This window comes from Amphiura filiformis, chromosome 6 (genome assembly GCF_039555335.1).
Source record: "Amphiura filiformis chromosome 6, Afil_fr2py, whole genome shotgun sequence".
Taxonomy (NCBI): Eukaryota; Metazoa; Echinodermata; class Ophiuroidea; order Amphilepidida; family Amphiuridae; genus Amphiura; species Amphiura filiformis.
The window spans coordinates 32,991,154-33,008,567 of NC_092633.1; the positions used below are offsets into that span (position 1 = coordinate 32,991,154).

At 35.0% G+C, this 17,414-nt stretch overlaps 1 protein-coding gene and 1 long non-coding RNA gene across 2 annotated transcripts in view; one reads left to right on the forward strand and one right to left on the reverse strand.

Annotated features, from left to right (window-relative positions):
- Window positions 1-17,414, reverse strand: part of LOC140155304 (uncharacterized) — a 366,814-nt gene that overhangs the window by 138,819 nt on the left and 210,581 nt on the right. The window lies entirely within an intron of this gene.
- The window catches only part of LOC140155299 (uncharacterized), a 104,703-nt gene that overhangs the window by 72,859 nt on the left and 14,430 nt on the right, over window positions 1-17,414 (forward strand). The window contains exon 2 of the mRNA XM_072178074.1: window positions 8,965-9,069. Within this exon, the coding sequence (XP_072034175.1) occupies window positions 8,990-9,069 (80 nt within the window). The 5' untranslated portion in view covers window positions 8,965-8,989. The remainder of the gene's footprint in view (window positions 1-8,964; window positions 9,070-17,414) is intronic.

Genomic DNA, 17,414 nt, shown 5'->3' on the forward strand with positions numbered 1-17,414 from the left:
TCAATACAATTGATTGGTGTTACAACATACTTAGATGGAATGCATAGCCACCCAGTGCCAGTATATATTTGCTCAAACTCCAAATACAACAAGCAACCAATTTTATTGAGGGCGTTTCTTAGGTATATCCTTGTAGACGGGGTTTTACGGTATATTATTATGGTCTCCTCTTTAACGTTAATATTTGAAATGTATAATGGGTTGGAAATATTTTCATCTGAACCTTCAATGCACTAAGGTCTTTCTTGGTGTTTTATTATATCATGAGTTTGACATTTCCATCATACATAATGTTCGTTCACCTTTCAATCTTAATCATGTTGGTTAGTACGTGATTTTATTCCATTTATACTGTAGTATACCACCACCAAAATAAATAGACACGACATGTAATTGGCGGTCTGGTTCAAGATATGTGACTAAAACAACAAATATTCATGTTCCGACAAAGTATTTAAACGTGTTCATTGCACCTGTAACGTGGACATCAAATAACCAATTTAAAGCTGACAGGATTTAATGCTCTGTTATGTGATAAAAATGTAAAATCATGATAATAGACTGGTTTTGGTATTGGTGTAGATTATTCATACTGGAAAGATTAATCTTATCAAGTTGTGCTCAATATCCAAGTAACAACACCCCGCATTTATAACTTGAGAAAATTTGCTAACATCCACTCATGAACTTCCGCTATCCAAGCCTCAATTCTACAAACTACATCAACAACGCCACTGGGTGTGACTGGGCACAAAGAAATATAAATTTGAGTAACATCAGCTTTCATTTGGAGCTCCATACCATGCTTTCGAATGATGTTACCTAGCGGAAGCATACAAAAAAAAAGTTGTGGACCAAGACTCGATCCTTGGGGGAACACCATAACAGAGGTCTTAGAGAGTGGACAACTGCCCTCAATATGAACTCTTTGTGTCCTTACTGCCAATAGGATTTGAACCACCGGAGTGCCACATCGTGAATTCCAAGCAAAAGTTCCATGCGGGTGAAAAGGATAACATGATCGACAACTTCAAAAGCAGCACTCAAAAGATCAAGAAGGATGAGGATGGTAATGCCGTCTTCTCCGTATTCCACATAATGTCATTGTAAACCTTCAGCAGAGTTATTTCGGTGTGTGGAAACGCTTGTAACCTGCTTGATGTTACACCCCTTTCAAGTATCTTTGACAGGTTAGACAAATTGCTTACTGGTCGATAGTTTTTCAGCACATTACGCACACCCCCACACACCCCCACCCACCCACACACACACCCCCACCCCCACACATTGAAGTAACATGTGATTCCAGAAGACGCATGTCATAAAACAACATTGTCAATGTCTTTGGCATGTTTGATAATACACAGTGGAAGAGAATTCTGTCTGTGGTTTGACAATAGTTGTAATTGAGTAGTAAATCACTAGGAGCCACAACATGCTCATCTATCAGGGTTACAGTTCTTTATCCTCAATACATTTGCACATTCATCGAACGACCGATGAAAATTTGGGTACAAAAACTCATACTCTACAACTTGAGGTCAAATTTTGCACTATGATTGTTTAATTGAGGTTATTGAACTATACCAGTGGAAGGAGGTCATTGTGGTCCATAGTGAATCCTGAATGGAGAACAATGTTGTGATTATTTCCAACTATTTTGCTGTTGTAGTAGACCTGGGGTGGAGTTGAGTGGTAGATGGGGGTGTGTTATGATGAGAAACAATGTTTATTATAAATTGAGCTCTAGTTTATGACGTAAATTCTATAAATTTGAATAACATATTCTTCTGAAAATAGACGGGTTGAACATAATCTTACACCAATAACTGGGACACGTATGTGAAAGATACAAAAAGCGATTTTGGTGATTTTGTTCAAGAAAAAGAAAGCTTATTACTAAATTTAAAGGTACAGCAGAAATGACAAATCCCTCTGTAAAGTAACTGTTTAAGTCTTTCATTATCAAATCTAATCCCCACTAACCTGGACTACCATCATGCATCGTTGCCTCTCTGCTAAAAATCTCTTCAAATCAAACTTAAGATTCAGTTCAAACAACGCAATGATTGGATTTCAGTTGTATAGCGTTGAATAAAGAATAGGGTCAACACAAAGTGATCAGTTGGGGCTTAGTCGAACTTAACCTGAGCATCATGGGTCAGCCATTGCTATTTCATGCATTTATAGGGTAACATACTGTGGTTGACTATTTTATGTGTCTCCGTTTTGGATTGTATTCATTTGATGCAAAGATTGCTAGACGACTAAATTGGACTGTATTAAAGTGAGCACCGAATGTGCATTCGCGACGATTGCTCCCACATCTTTTACATTTGCACGCCACTCAGAATTCCGTGCACCTGATGTTAGTGTTCTGCTGCGTAACTGCGTTCTGAAAATAGATCTCAAGCTCATTGATTTCGTGACAGGTGACCTAAGATTGATGATTTAATTATCTATTATGTCCAGAGGTGTTGTAGATACCCCATTAAAATTGATAAGATAATCAATTATAGATTGTTAAAAATATATATCTTTACTTTTATCAAGCTTCTGATGTTTGATTAACACATATACCGTACATGTTTGATTAACACATATACCGCATCTGACTTTTTTTTTGCAACTATTGTTTTCTTAAAATACGGTTCTACAGCCAATTATCTAAAATAAATGTTACTCATTATACTAGCACTTTTAAGATCAATGTTTGTTTTTGCTGAGGGAAAGGGAATCGTGGGAAAGGCTGGCTATAGATAGCTATTGAAGGCTTGGAAATATGTGATCCCTTGGTTGGCGTAGGCCTATATGTAATCAGCTCTATAGACTAGACATGGCAATGTATTGGCAACTATTAAGCTTTTTATAATGTGACCCCAGCAAACACAAAACGTTTTCGACATCATTCACAAAAGGTTGTCAGAAACGTTTAAATGTCGGGTTATAGAAAGGGTATATTAGGAGTATAAAACGTTTTCATAACCTTAAAAAAACATTTTTTGATAATCTACTGCTCAGCAAAATGTCGGGTTATATAAAGGTTATAAAAACGTTTTAATAACATTCCAAAAACATTCTTGAAAACTTGATACAAAACATTCTAAACAGAATGTTATTTTGGGGTTGAAAAAATATTTTGCGAAAAATGTTTGGCCAAAATATTTTCAATAACGTTTTAAAAACGTTTTCATGACCTTTATATAACCCGACATTTAAATGTTATTAAAAGGTTTTGAAACAAACATTTTAAGAACATTTCTGTGTTTGCTGGGTTCAAATATTTTAACATAATGTTATTTAAGTATTGACAAAATATTTGGCAAAAATGTTTGCAAAAATAGTTCAAAATAACATTTTTTGAAAACATTTAAAAAATAGTGTTGTAATGTGTTTTCATACAAAACGTTTTAAAACGTTATCATGACCTTTATATAACCCGACATTTTAATGTTATTAAAACGTTTTTACCTAAACCAAAAGCCAAAATATAACTTATTTAAAACGTTTGCAAACTAGATATTCAGAGTAATGTAGGGACAATATTTATCACAAATGGTTTCCAACTAGGGTCTCTCAGATTGCGTACGCGTTATTTTAGGATTCATTTTACATAGGATGTTGTTGGCGGGAATATTTATTACCTCATGTGCGAGGGTACCTCAGGTAGAAGAGATCTGTCCTCATTTATATATAGTATGCCTGAACCAAATTCAAATCCAAAAACTATTTCAATGTTCAATGTTCAATGTTTAAAGGGGCATTTCGTGATCCACAGCCTCATCCCCCCACTTTTCCCCAAAAAAGTTGAGATTTTTTACACCACTGGATACCTCTGGCTACATAATGTTGATGTACCAAATATTTCTTGCAGATTAATTCGTTTAGCAAAAATATCGCCAAATTTAAATTTCGTTCTGGTGCACCAGAACGAAATTACAATACATTGTCTGTGGAGCAGTATAATACACATAATCATGCATAACTCGCAAACGCAAAATCGGAATCAACTGAAATTTTGGAAATAAGCTTTTTCGTGGATATCTACTGAAAAATGTCATAAAAAGAGGATGCTAGGATCACGAAATCCTCCTTTAACTAGTTAAAATCTGAAGCAAATCTCCGAGTAAAATCCCAAACCAAAGCTAGACCAATCACACGTCGAGCACGATACGAAATCATTGGCCTCATTTGTGTGCTACTATGCTGTCTTCACATCTTCTCTCAGCGCCTGAATCATACAAAATATATGAATGGGCTGGCTACGAAACATGCTAAATTAGCTGTTGGATTGACCACGCACTAAGGGTTAGTGTAGTGGTTTACTCACTCGCTTCTCACCATTGCGGCCCGGGTTCAATTCCACGCGTTGCCAATTGTGAGTTTGGCTGCCAATCCATGCTCGTCCTCGTATGTTTTTCTCCTGGTGCTCCAGTTTTCCTCGTGCTTTTAAAATCGAACCTCTTCCTATATCCCTGCCGCGTCATATTCGGTTGGCATCCCAGTTATAAGTAAAACTAAATGAACATGAATTTCTTTCATTTCTGATTCTCCACAAACTCTATGAAATATGTACTGGAATCTCACAAAGTCTAGCTTAAGACCCATTCGTCAAACCGTCTCATGTGATATAACATATATCTATCATAATAACATGACCTTATTTAAGCTTACAGTTCTTGACCCATAAAGCAATTATGATGCATTACTATCATATTGCACTAGCTGCACCCATCGTCATGTTTACTCTGCCAACAGGTGGAAGGCACTTAACAATGTAACAAGACGCAATATGTATCACGAAATTGACTCAAAATCGCTAGCAAATACAGCTTCTACTAGATCACTAGGAGCACGTAAATGCATTGTGTACCATTTCAGGGTGCACGGAGAAAGCAAGTTTCAAGTTTCCTTTAAACTTATGTCTGTGAATAGATTATCTGTTGTATCATCGGTATGCTACTCTGCTAGAATTGTGTATTAGGAATCAATTGCAGTAGTAACCTGGTGCACCAACAACGTATTCTGGTAATTTGCTTTGCTTTTTTGCCCAATTTAAGTTAGCCATTAAAAGTTTATTTTAAAATCATTAAACACTAAGGAAGAGTTAGTGGATAGTATCGACAACAAATTTAAAGACAACATAGTAATATTGATTTTATCTAATTTATAGGCAAACTCGATACGGTCTTAATGCTCTGCATGCTAGGCATAGGTTTGGACATAAAAGACCAAGTTTTAAGGCATTTTCTCAAAATATTAAGAGCTATCTCAAGAACCACTGAGGCTTGTTTGTACTCATTTTAATGCATTTTTTCATGCTGATTTCAAATATGTTCATAAAAATTTACATTTTTGAAAAAAAATTGAAACTTGTTGTATGCAGTCGACACCCGCTTGGAAAGAGTTAAATGTTAGCTCCACCAGGGACAGCCCATCAACTACACTAACATGACTAATGACTTCTAATGTCATTTCACGACATAACATAGATCTTGACGCCATGCCTTTGTGTTACCAAATGACGCATATCTTCGAGTATAATATAACCTTATCATTTTTACAAGAAAATTAAGATGCTCAATTGTCTAGATATACAGTCTGATGATTTGTATCATTGTGTCACTTAGATTTCACTTGACGTAAAGACGATGATTATGTTTACAGGGTGAACGTGATCATGAAGCCGAAAACACAATTACGCTTTATCATAAAGACACATAATCAAATAAGTGTAACTCAAATTGTTTCTACAATGTCGACACGATGATAAAGAGTCATTTGGATTGTTCTTAAGGGATCTAGAATTAGCGTTTATGGCGTTTCGATAGTATTTTTTGCGGGACATGAGAGCACCTCAGACCTATCGAATTGCATTCTGAATACGAAGCATGTCTTTCTGATATCAAATAATTTTCATTTTTTGAAAATCACAATATAATACAAATTTTATGACAAATTATAAAAATTTGATATTTTTCAAATTTTTGATATATAACAGTCCTCGAAGTAAATTATATAAATCTAATGACATATTCTTAAAGTGTATGTAGCAGGGAGGAAAAAGCCGACGGTCAATTGAAAATTTAGACCTTTCATATTGAAGATATGGATTTTTTTCCCCAAAAGACCTAATTTTATTTTGTGTTTTGGGGAAAAAATCCATATCTTCAATACGAAAGGTCAAAATTTTCAATTGATCGTCGGCTTTTCATCCCACCTACATACACTTTAAGTATAAATCATCAGATTTATAAAGTTTACTTCAAGTACTGTTAAATATCAAAATATCAATTTTAATGATTTGCCATAAAATGTGTATTAAATTGCGAATTTCAAAAATCAAAATTATTTGATATCAGAATGACATTCTTCATATTCCGAATGCAATTCGATATGTCTGATGTGCTCTAATGTCCCACAATAAATACTGTCCAAACGTTCATACCCCAGCCCTTAATGTCAGGATCTCCATTTCTTAAAGTGGCACTGCGTGCAAATGACAATCAGAAAACCAAGGTAACTACGGGCTCTAAAATATCATGACAATATAAGTAAAAACAGTCTTCCTGTACAATGAATAAGTAAAAATAAACAAAACTACTAAGAGGGGTTGTTGTAACCCCCACTTTTCTATTATTAACGTTATACCGCTATGGGTCTCTCTTATCCAGTGATACCAAAATAAAAACAAAAATCCCACATATCGCAATGATATCGTAAAGTGAGCACACCTTCACATAATTAGGCAATTCCGGCTGTGAATAAAAGTATAGGCAACATGATTTTTTTGCTAGAAACTCTACGAACATGCGATTTTCATCGGATTTTCTACTGAATATGAAAGGAAATGTATATTTTAAGTAAAATGTCGATATTTCTTGTAAGAATTTTGCTATAGAAACATATTAAAATGATGGGCCTCGCTACCCTGGTCCTTTTTATGGTCCGTCATTATATCACCAAAATGAGCGCAGAGGAGGGCTTTACGATTAGCTCAAGTCGTTTGGGCGTAAATATGTTCGTTTTTGTATGCCGGTTGGAAAACCTTAGGGCTTTGGCCAGTAGCGTAGCCAGTGGGGGAGGGTGCAGAATGCCCCCCCCCCCCGGAAAAAAATGAAAGAGAAAATCGGGAAGGCAAAGGAAAAGAAAAGGGGCAAGCAGTCCATTTTCCACCAAAATTCACCCCCGATCATGGGCAAAATTTCGAAGCCCATCTTTTGGAAGCTCGAAGACTTTACATGTACAGTCTCTCTAAAAACGGTATTTGTATATGTGGCCATTCAATTAATATATAAATCTAATACATGTTATTCTAAATACAATGAATCTTCTTATCGTAAGAATTTAATGTTTGATGTATATTCATGATATTGGAGGTAAAAACGAAAGAGCAGGAAAGGTGGTTTCTAACAGACTTCATATATTCTGACATATTATCATTACCGACTGTAACAACAATCATGGCAACAATATTATGGCATAACAGTGGAATCAGTAATATGTTGGCTAACAGAAACACTTTTTGCCCATTTTGCATATCAAGTTTGTACCGCGTAAAATTAACTTCAGAAACTAAGTAAAGTTTTTCTGTTAGCCAAGATAATTACTGATTCCATTTATCATGCTTATCGTCAAAGATCTCAGAACAAAAGCAACAGGGTGTCCCAGAAAAAAAATACCGAGCTAATGAATTTGGACGTAAGTCGAGAAATAAACATCAAACTCCAAACATCTAAAAATCAGCGTGTAGCCCGTCTTATTCTGCATCTTATACACACATTTTACTGGAATCGATTGTCTGATTGCGAAGAAATGAGTAATTACACAACGCATACGTCAATATACTTCATTCCAAGTTTGAAAGAAACATCATTCAACACAATGCGCACTAGTAGGTAACTGTCAATTTGTTAGGTGAAATCCTTAACGTTTTTTTTAAACAATCTCTTTCTTGCAAAACATTTAATTAAGTTTTGCTCAAATTTGAAAACCTGCACGATATTGAAAATGAAAGCTTACATGTAAGATGATGCTCGGTATCTTTTTTCGTTAATGTTGACATAAATGTTGCATAAAGAATTCCAGCTGGCTTTAAAAATTTATCACATACATTAATATTTTTGGAATATTCCAAGAAATTGTAAATGCAAAATTTAAATCTTTTAAAACTTCAACATTAATGTTGCATGGAATCAAAAATCACACGTAAAGCTGTAAGTACTTGATCATTGTCATTCTTGGCTCAAATGTTCGTTGTAAAGTTAAATTATATCATAATTATTTGCACAACCTAAAGAATTCGGTTGGAAAGCTTCCAACAGAAATCAAAGTTTTCTCGGACAACCGGTAATTCATCTTCAGTGAAAGCATGAATAACACGACACCGTCGGATTATAAAATAGATAATGTGGACTAAATTTGATAAGATACACAAAGTTTAGGAAGCGGTGAGGGAGTATGAAAAAAGCGCCGGTTGATCAAACTTGGAATGAACTGCATTGATGCGTGCATTATGTAATCGTTGATTTTTTTGATTCTGGTGCCTATTGCTTGACTTACGTTCAGTTTTATTCACACGGTATTCTTTTCTGGGACACCCTGTATTTCTTTCACTTAATTGTCATTAGTAAATAATAATATGATATTTATTTCAAAATTATAAGTTAAAATATCACTTCAAATGTCCCATTGTTTAAAATTACCCATCTTAAGAGAACCGACCAGATGGTTCATGATTCAACTCAATTCAGTCACTTTTGATACACAAAGACAAGCAAGTGGTCCAAGCTGTTTTAGGACTACTTTAGACAATTGGTCATATCTCCGCTTGTAGACCACCGATTTTATTCAAACAAAGCTTATGTAGTAGCTTAATAAATTATCTTGACGACCAAGTAAAATTCATATTTGCCTTTTCTAAATTTTCTGTTTTTCCTCCCTCTCTCAATTTTTTTCTTTCAGGTGTAAACTAGTAATTAATTTCAAGATGCATGCAACATTATTATTCTCGTCAGCCATCCTAGTGGTGCTTCTTGGTCTAGCTGCTTCCTCCTCAGATGATTTACCGTAAGTATATACACTCATAAATATAATATCACATACGCACCCCCCCCCATACAAACACCACCTATGATCCCCCAGCACACACAAGCACGGAGGTTCAGTTTCTGATGAAACAAACATGCAGATATAACAACTTTTACCATGTACCGTAAAAACTCGATAGTTAGCATATGTGCTTACTATCGAGCGCTTTTAAAACATGCAAACATGAAGAGCCCCATCCACAAAATGTGTAAAGGGATAAGCATGGCTATATACGAACAGGTAAACGTACAAATGTGTGTCTCAACCCCATTAGCTCAGTTGGTAAAGCGCCGAACTTTGGTACAATTTCATGTTTTTAAAAGCGCTCGATAGTGCACATGTGCTAACTATCGAGTTTTTACTGTATACCAATTCTTCCGGCAGAGTCATTTTCCACAACCTTGTTACACTAGTTATAGGGAGTCTCGCTATTCAGTTCATCAAACCCGTGACACGTAAAATTTAACTACCATCATTATCCTATCCGTACACACATTTTACTTTATCGTAATACATGATGGTTAATAAGTTACACAAGACGAACATTACATACATTTGCACTTCGTGGAAGTGTATTAAAGGGGGGTAACCCTGTCGGTTTAGGATATGGATTCTCTTCAAACTTACATACAATGTCAAAAATTGTCCCCTTTATCCATCTATGTGAGAAAACGGGAACAATTTCAGCATAAATGTGAATAATTAGCATATTAGCAAGCCAATACACTGGTACGCGTGAATTGCATTCTGGTCAGGCATCCCGAAACAACGGCCGAGCGCATGTCCCGGTGGAAACAGGAAGTGTTCGCCTTGGCACTGAAAACCGGCTCGCCCCTGTACACTTTCATACCCTCTATTCATACTGATTAATCTTAAAAAACATTACATATCACTGCGCTCATTATTATTCTTGACAAGATAGCCCATGCTGTATTTACTTCGCTTAATTATTTCTTTATTTTTAGCTATATGATGCACATTTTCACATATTTATGATTTTTCTTTGTTTTATTTTTTAACTAATTTTTTTAATGGGGGGAGGTGCTCTCATAATTTTTTTCATATTCCTCGTATCATGTTTGATAATATAGGTCATGTTTCCTTATCTATTTCGCCTCTTATGTATTTCTTTATTTTTGTTTTTTGTTTTATATCATTATAGCGCCATCTATAGTTTGACATTAGGGGCATATTTGATGTATTTTGCGGACGAATTGGTACTGGGGTGAAGTCTTCCGAATCTATTCCGATTTCATTCTATGACTATACCCAAAACTCCCGTGTCGTGTAAAATGCGAACAACTGGTAACCTGTAAAAACCGCTGTGTTTCATGATTTCTCCGAAAATACATCGACTTGGAGCGTCAAATTTCAGGATAGTAATGAGAAAAATAGTATCTATTATGTGATACCAAAACCTCATCAACAATGAAAAAAATCGGGGGGATGATGCTGTCGATCGGGTTACGGACCTTTAAGTCGGTTATCATTATGGCAAATGAGAGCATACCAGCATATGCAAGTACATAACCTTGAATCCTGTGTTATTCCAGGATTGAACGGTCCCTGGTTATTCCCTGGGTTATTCTCCCGAGAATTCTTCCAAGGTCATAAGGGGTGGTGCAATAATGCTGTGTGTGCCCGGGGAGGTGAATTCTCAAAATGGTCTGCCAAAATCGCTTGCCCCCCCTCTGGCCGTGCCAAAAATCTTTGCCCCCCCTTTCGACGTGCCAAAAACCTTCGCCCCCCCCTTTTGATGTGCCAAAAAATCTTTACCCCCCCCCTTACACATGCAAGATTTTGGGGAACCCGAATTTAAAACCTTAAATTGTCTTATCATATAGTGTGAGCGCAGCGAGCAGGAAATTTTGCATATTTGAACGTGTTCCTAACGTTTTCCTACGCCTTTTTAGGGCGTAATATAGAAACGGTGCCCAAAATATCTGTGCCAAAAATTGCTTGCCCCCCCCCCTTTCGACCTGCCAAAATCGCTTGACCCCCCTTTTAACCTGCCAAAAATGCTTGCCCCCCCTTTTGGCCTGCCAAAAATCTTTGCCCCCCTATAATTCACCCCGGGGGTACACATAATTATTGCACCACCCCTAACCAGTGACTTGAATTGCATCTTTGCTTGAATTTATATGACCATCACATTTATCTACGATTTTTTTCCCGATGGAGATGTCCCAGGACTGGTGTTAATACATTACATTAAAAATCACGGTAATGATTAAAAAAAGCTTCAATTTGGCTATAGAGTAGAGAGCTTTATGCAAAATTAAAGCAGTTTGTACTGACAAATTTGGATTTAGACGAGGTAACATGAAAGAAAATAGGTATTTCATTCCAGTGCCCAATTTAGGAATGCGTGCATTTGGATTGACCCATTATATCTCAGGATTTATTTAAACAGCTCAAAATTTATTCAACTGCACCGTTTGCCTTGTTTGTTGCAGTATTCTAGTACAGATATTGGAATGCACACCACTGACTATTATCAAGTACCCTTGCATCTGAACTCCTGCCTCCACCCATTTTGTTGCTGACAGTTCTTACAAGATGTTTGTAAGATTAAAGGAGTATTCGTAATCCTAGCATCCACTTGTTTATGATGCTAGTTAATCAAAAGTACATTCGAGAAAAATGTTGGGTCTCAAGATCCTAGGCAAATCTAACAAATATTGTTTTAAAGGGGCTCTTTCTTGCAGATTCATTTCCTTTGCAAAAATGTCGTCAAATGTGTATGGTCTGTTAACAGAATGAAATTACAACTCGCAAACAAAAAATCGAAATAATGGGGCCAAAAGTTAATATTGTTCTATCATGATGTAATATACCTCAAATTGTTGCTCTCATTGCTAGGAATTAAAAAAAAAGTCAGTTGTCATGTTGCAATAGGTGCTTAAGTAAGCAGTTATAGAGTAAATAAGGTCAAATGTCAAATATCTCATGCACAGAAGCCATATTTTCAAAATGCACCAATTCAATAGAAATTTGTCTTAAATTATTCCTCTCGGCAAACCAAATAGGAAAATAAGTTATTTAAGAAATTTATAACCTCATAATCGGATGAAATTATGGGTCAAATGTTATGCTTGTACATTTTTCTATTGGACTTTGGCTGCATGAACTCTGAAGGGGACATGACAATATAAAAAATGTACTTACATTGTGAATTAAGTATATGTTTGAGATTTCTTATGTTAAGGGGAGTAATTTGAGACCAGCTTCGATGAAATCGGACCATTTTTTAATTTTGACCTCTCTGTATGAAATTGTTGACATTTGAGCTATTCGACCTGAATTCCTGAACTAAGCACCGTAGAAAAATATGACAATTGATTTTTTAATTCCGTGTGATAAGAGGAATACATTACAACATGGTGGGACTATTTTTAAGTTTCGTCCCCACTGTGACTTTAGACCCCTAGATGGAACCACAGGGACATAGAAAAATGGAACCAATCAAATCATTTTTGGTTTAAGGATGCCAAAAAACATTGGTTCCACTATTGTAGGAATATAAAACCCCAAACCCATAGCGGCCAGCGCCCTGTACTATTACGAAATATTCCTTTAATCTTGCAAACATCTTGTATGAACCGTCAGCAACAAAATGTGTGGAGGCAGGAGTTCAGATGCCAGGGTACTTGGTAATCATGGTAATAGTCAGTGTTATTAGACAAATCATTGTGCGTCTCATCGGGCAAGTTTAGGGCAAGGATTATGTCACTTTATGCGTAAAATCGGGGGAAACTATATCAGTATTAGTTTGAATAAATAGAAATCGTTTCTTCGATCCACAGGTGCAACCACTTATACTTTTAAGCATGTTTATTGGCTTCAGGGCGTCCTCAATAATTATCCTTAAGACAATTTGAATAAACCTCGAGCAATTGTGACGATTTTCAAACAATCTGCATGGTTTATTGACGATTGCTTCATTAACGCCCACTCATAGCAGATCTAAAACACTAATTACTAAAATAGTCGTTAGTTTGTGGCGCTTTCAAATTTGTTTCATTTATGGCTTTATCGTTTGTCTCCTTTCTTTGCGTTTAATTTTCAAAAACAATTGCATTTAACATTACCATATAATTGCCTAACAATTGCCAGGATGAACAAGGGGAATTTTAACAAATTGATTTATATCGATCTGGGGTAAAATGAAATAACATCAAAATTCAAGGCCAAAAGTATACTTGTGAAAGTTAAAGGTTTGCGGCGTTTTAAGGACGGTAGTTCCGTGGGCTGTGAATTAACAGAATAAAGCCATTTAGATAATTTGAAAGGAAAAAAATAAAACAACCAGAGAATTGGCATACGACACGTGAAAATCCGAAGCAGTTAAGGGGCCAAATAATGTGAAAAAAGTCGAGAAAAAAATCAACATTTCTACCTACAGGGTGTGCACTTTTATATATTTATTTCCAGGAACCGTAGTATTTTAACAGTGAACTAATTGAAAACTTAAAAGGGAATCTGAGTGGAATGTTAACAAATCAATATAATCGTTATTCTTCTTGAAATAATTTTTCTTCACTTCCTACTTGGATAAGCCACAAGAAAAGCTGAAATATTTAGACGAGCATTGGATTTAAGTGACACCTGCTCTTTGAGATACCTACGTATGTTACACGTATAACATACGTAGTCTTAACAACATTGAACTTTGATATCAAACAATATAATGTATTTTACATACATAATTAAGAAACATCTTATTTGTATAAAATGAATAATGGCGTGTTGAAGATGTGCATGAATCAGCAAAGGATATGTTTGAGATACATTGAAGTCATTATTGGGGACTGATCAGAGTTCGGTCTGATTCATCAAATACATTATTCTCAAATGTTTACCAATGGCATGATGAGTCAGGCGGCAAATTCAATGTTTCTAGATAAACTCACGATGTCCGAAAGCACGAGTGACTGGCTTAAAGTAAAGCTAGATATTTGACTTTGAATTAAGGTTGGCAACTTTTTTAAACTGTTGCGATTTAGTAGTTCACGTCATCTTGCGAATGGTAGTGAACTTTGGCAAAAAATGGCATTGATCATTTTATAGCGAGTGTGTAGAATAATTCAAATATCACAGATATATTTGTGTAGGTCCTGTGGTTCAAAATATTAAAGTGTTATTTTTTAATAATATATTGATTAAGATAATGAAAATTGAATTTTTGGCTGCTTCGACCAACAATACGTCGTGTACCCTTAACGGCTAATTTTTGTGCAATTTCGGAAAATGATATGCACAGGCAAAGCTTTGTGGATTAGCACATTTTCACAGCCGTTTGCTATCGAAAAGTTTCGCGTCGTTCCCCTTTCGTTTTATTCAAATGTTTCGTGTTCACCCCTCAAATGTGTCTACTTTTAAAATGTTTTATTCCTCCTTTTTCTTGAGAACTAAATCGGATCCCTTCTTGCTATCATTAATGCAATCACTCACTCAATCATTTATAGTTTTTACGTACCTTTTGATATAATGTTAACTCAATCAAGTAGATATGAAAGTTTACCCAGACAACTTGACAATACAAAAGTGAACATTGTCGACACGAAATGGACATTATTATACAAATATATGATTACCATTTTAATATTTCTTTACATATAAAATAAATATTAAATAGTGTTTTACATAACACAATTGGTTTTCCATGTAACCATCAGTCTAGACGGATTCTTCATTGGTTGACGTAAGTTTATGTCGTTGTTTAGTAAATGACAATAATTATTCTAACACTGACTCCGTCACCACTTAGTGCTTCATTACAGTGGCTTCACATTATAGTTTCATACAAGATATTATGTGACCTGCTACCACAAAATGAGCGTAAAGTCGCCAGTTGGTAGTTTCGAAACGCCCTGCCTACTGCGTTGGTATTGTTTGTTTCTCGCACCTGTTCAAGGCAGTAGTACTACTGGCTTGTACATTAACAAAGAACATGAACTCAGTCAGCCAGGATGTCTTGAAACTACAAACTTGCGACTTTAAGCTCATTTCGTGGTAGCAGGTCACATATGTTATTAATTAAAGGGCCAATTAGTGATTGGCTACACCCCAACACTCTCAAATTATTAGATTAAATATTATATTAATTTCATTTTGAAACAAGCTTAAATGTATAGCAATAAACGAAGCAAAAGGTAAATTTATTAATTGTAGAGACCAAAATCTGATATTTGACATGAAGATTGGATACGAGTAGCATACATACTCCAGGTCTGACATACTCTATTTGGTAAAGATATGGCTAATTTTTTCATTTTAAATCGCCAGAGATGGGCGATTATTTCTGTAGTGAGACGTCAAAAATATATAAGCAGGAAAAACAAAATAAATCCATTAATTGAAATTAGATAGGGGAAAAGAAATTTGAAACTCACATCAGGTTAGCTTCAGATTTAAGATTTGAGTTCGTGTTTATTTGATTAGATGCTACTTATTGATTGCCTAGGTTGAAATGTCATGTTCAAATGTATTTGCATACACTATCAAAACTGTGTGTAGCAATTAAACACTTTCCAAACACATAAATCTAAACTGAACTGAACTGGACATCCTTGCTATTACGTGGTATAAAATAAGATTTTAATCTTGTTTTCTACTCACCCCAAAAAACTGAATGTAAAATGTTTCGCAAATGAATATTGTTGTTTAGGCTATTATTTGACAACTACAATGTTTAGCTTCTAAACATATTTACAACATTTGAGCAAGAATGTGTTATTGCTCAACACAATTTTTGCAGTGCGACTACTTGGTATCAACAAGTTTCAAGATACTTGCATCACAAGAGCCGTTCCATACAGACTTGCACGTAGCCAAAAAGTCTAATACAGTTCCATCGTTTGTTTTATATATCGTGTTACTGATTTTAATCGTTTTTATAATAATATTGAGGTTGACCTAACCACTTTAGCATGTTTAATAAGCAAATACTATTTCCAAATCTCTCGTGAATGTAGGATGTGATCATATTCCTCTTTCCAGCTAAATTCAACAAAAGTATGTAATAAATGTATGAAAAATAACGTCTTGCATTAACCGCGCTACATTGGGCGTAATGGATGTTTGGAATCATGATAATATTGCTATTGTGTTAAGGACTCGGTCACCCACCTTTGCACAGTATTTTTGTGGGCCTGATATCGAGAGCACAGGCACACCAAATTGCATTCTGAATACGAATGTCCTCCTGATATCAAATAATTTTGATTTTTTTAATTCGCGATATAATACAAATTTTATGGCAAATTATTAAAAATTGATACTTTTCATATTTTTGATATTTAACAGTTCTCAAAATAAATTTTATAAATCTAATGTTATGTACTTAAAGTGTATGTAGCTATGATGAAAAGCCGTCCATCGTATGAGAATTTTGACACTACGCATTAAAGATAAACATTTTTCCCAAAACACCCAAAACTTTTTGGTCTTTTCATATAATGGACGGCTTTTTTTTATCCCAGCTACATACACTTTAGGTACATATCATTAGATTTATAAAGTTTACTTCGAAGAATGTTATATTTCAAATATATAAATTTTTAATAATTTGCAATACAATTTGTATTATATCGTGAATTTCAAAAAATCAAAATTATTTGATTTCAGAAGGACATTCCTCGTATTCAGAATGCGTTTTGATATGTCGGATGTGCTCTCATGTCCCACTAAAAATATTGTGCAAACATTGACATCCGATTCCTTAATGCAATGCAAAGTGTTGATGTAAAACAAATGGGAGCATATGCACCACTGTTGATTTGAAATGAAACAGGAAAAGCATGGTTGCTTATTACTAAAGGTTCAAGGAACTTTAAACATTAATATTTTTACATACAATGAATATCAAATGTATTCTATTAAGTCATCTCGATCTTGAAATAATGATAATTAGGTATCGATATATATGTGCCAACGCGCGTGTTATTTGACTCTTTCCTAATTCTCTTTAATAATAATTTCAAAAAGAAGATATCGTATTAAAGTAAGTCTAGTTTTTGCTGTTGCAGTTTTCCTGTTCTAAACCATCGTAAGCGGGGCTTACAATGGTCTTATGCGCTCAACGAAAAATGAGTGTTGAGTGCAAGACTATATCGTAAGTGTCACTTACGATTGTCTTGCAAAAATATGCATTTACGACATCTAAATTTAATAATAACTCTTTTATTTATTAAACTTTATTTGCAACAATCATAGAAATAATTTTTCTGAATATTCAAATAAAACCATGCAATCTTTTCTGGGGAATGAACAGCTTCGTAAAAATGATGTTTCTGCAAAACCCATACAAATATGCACTTACG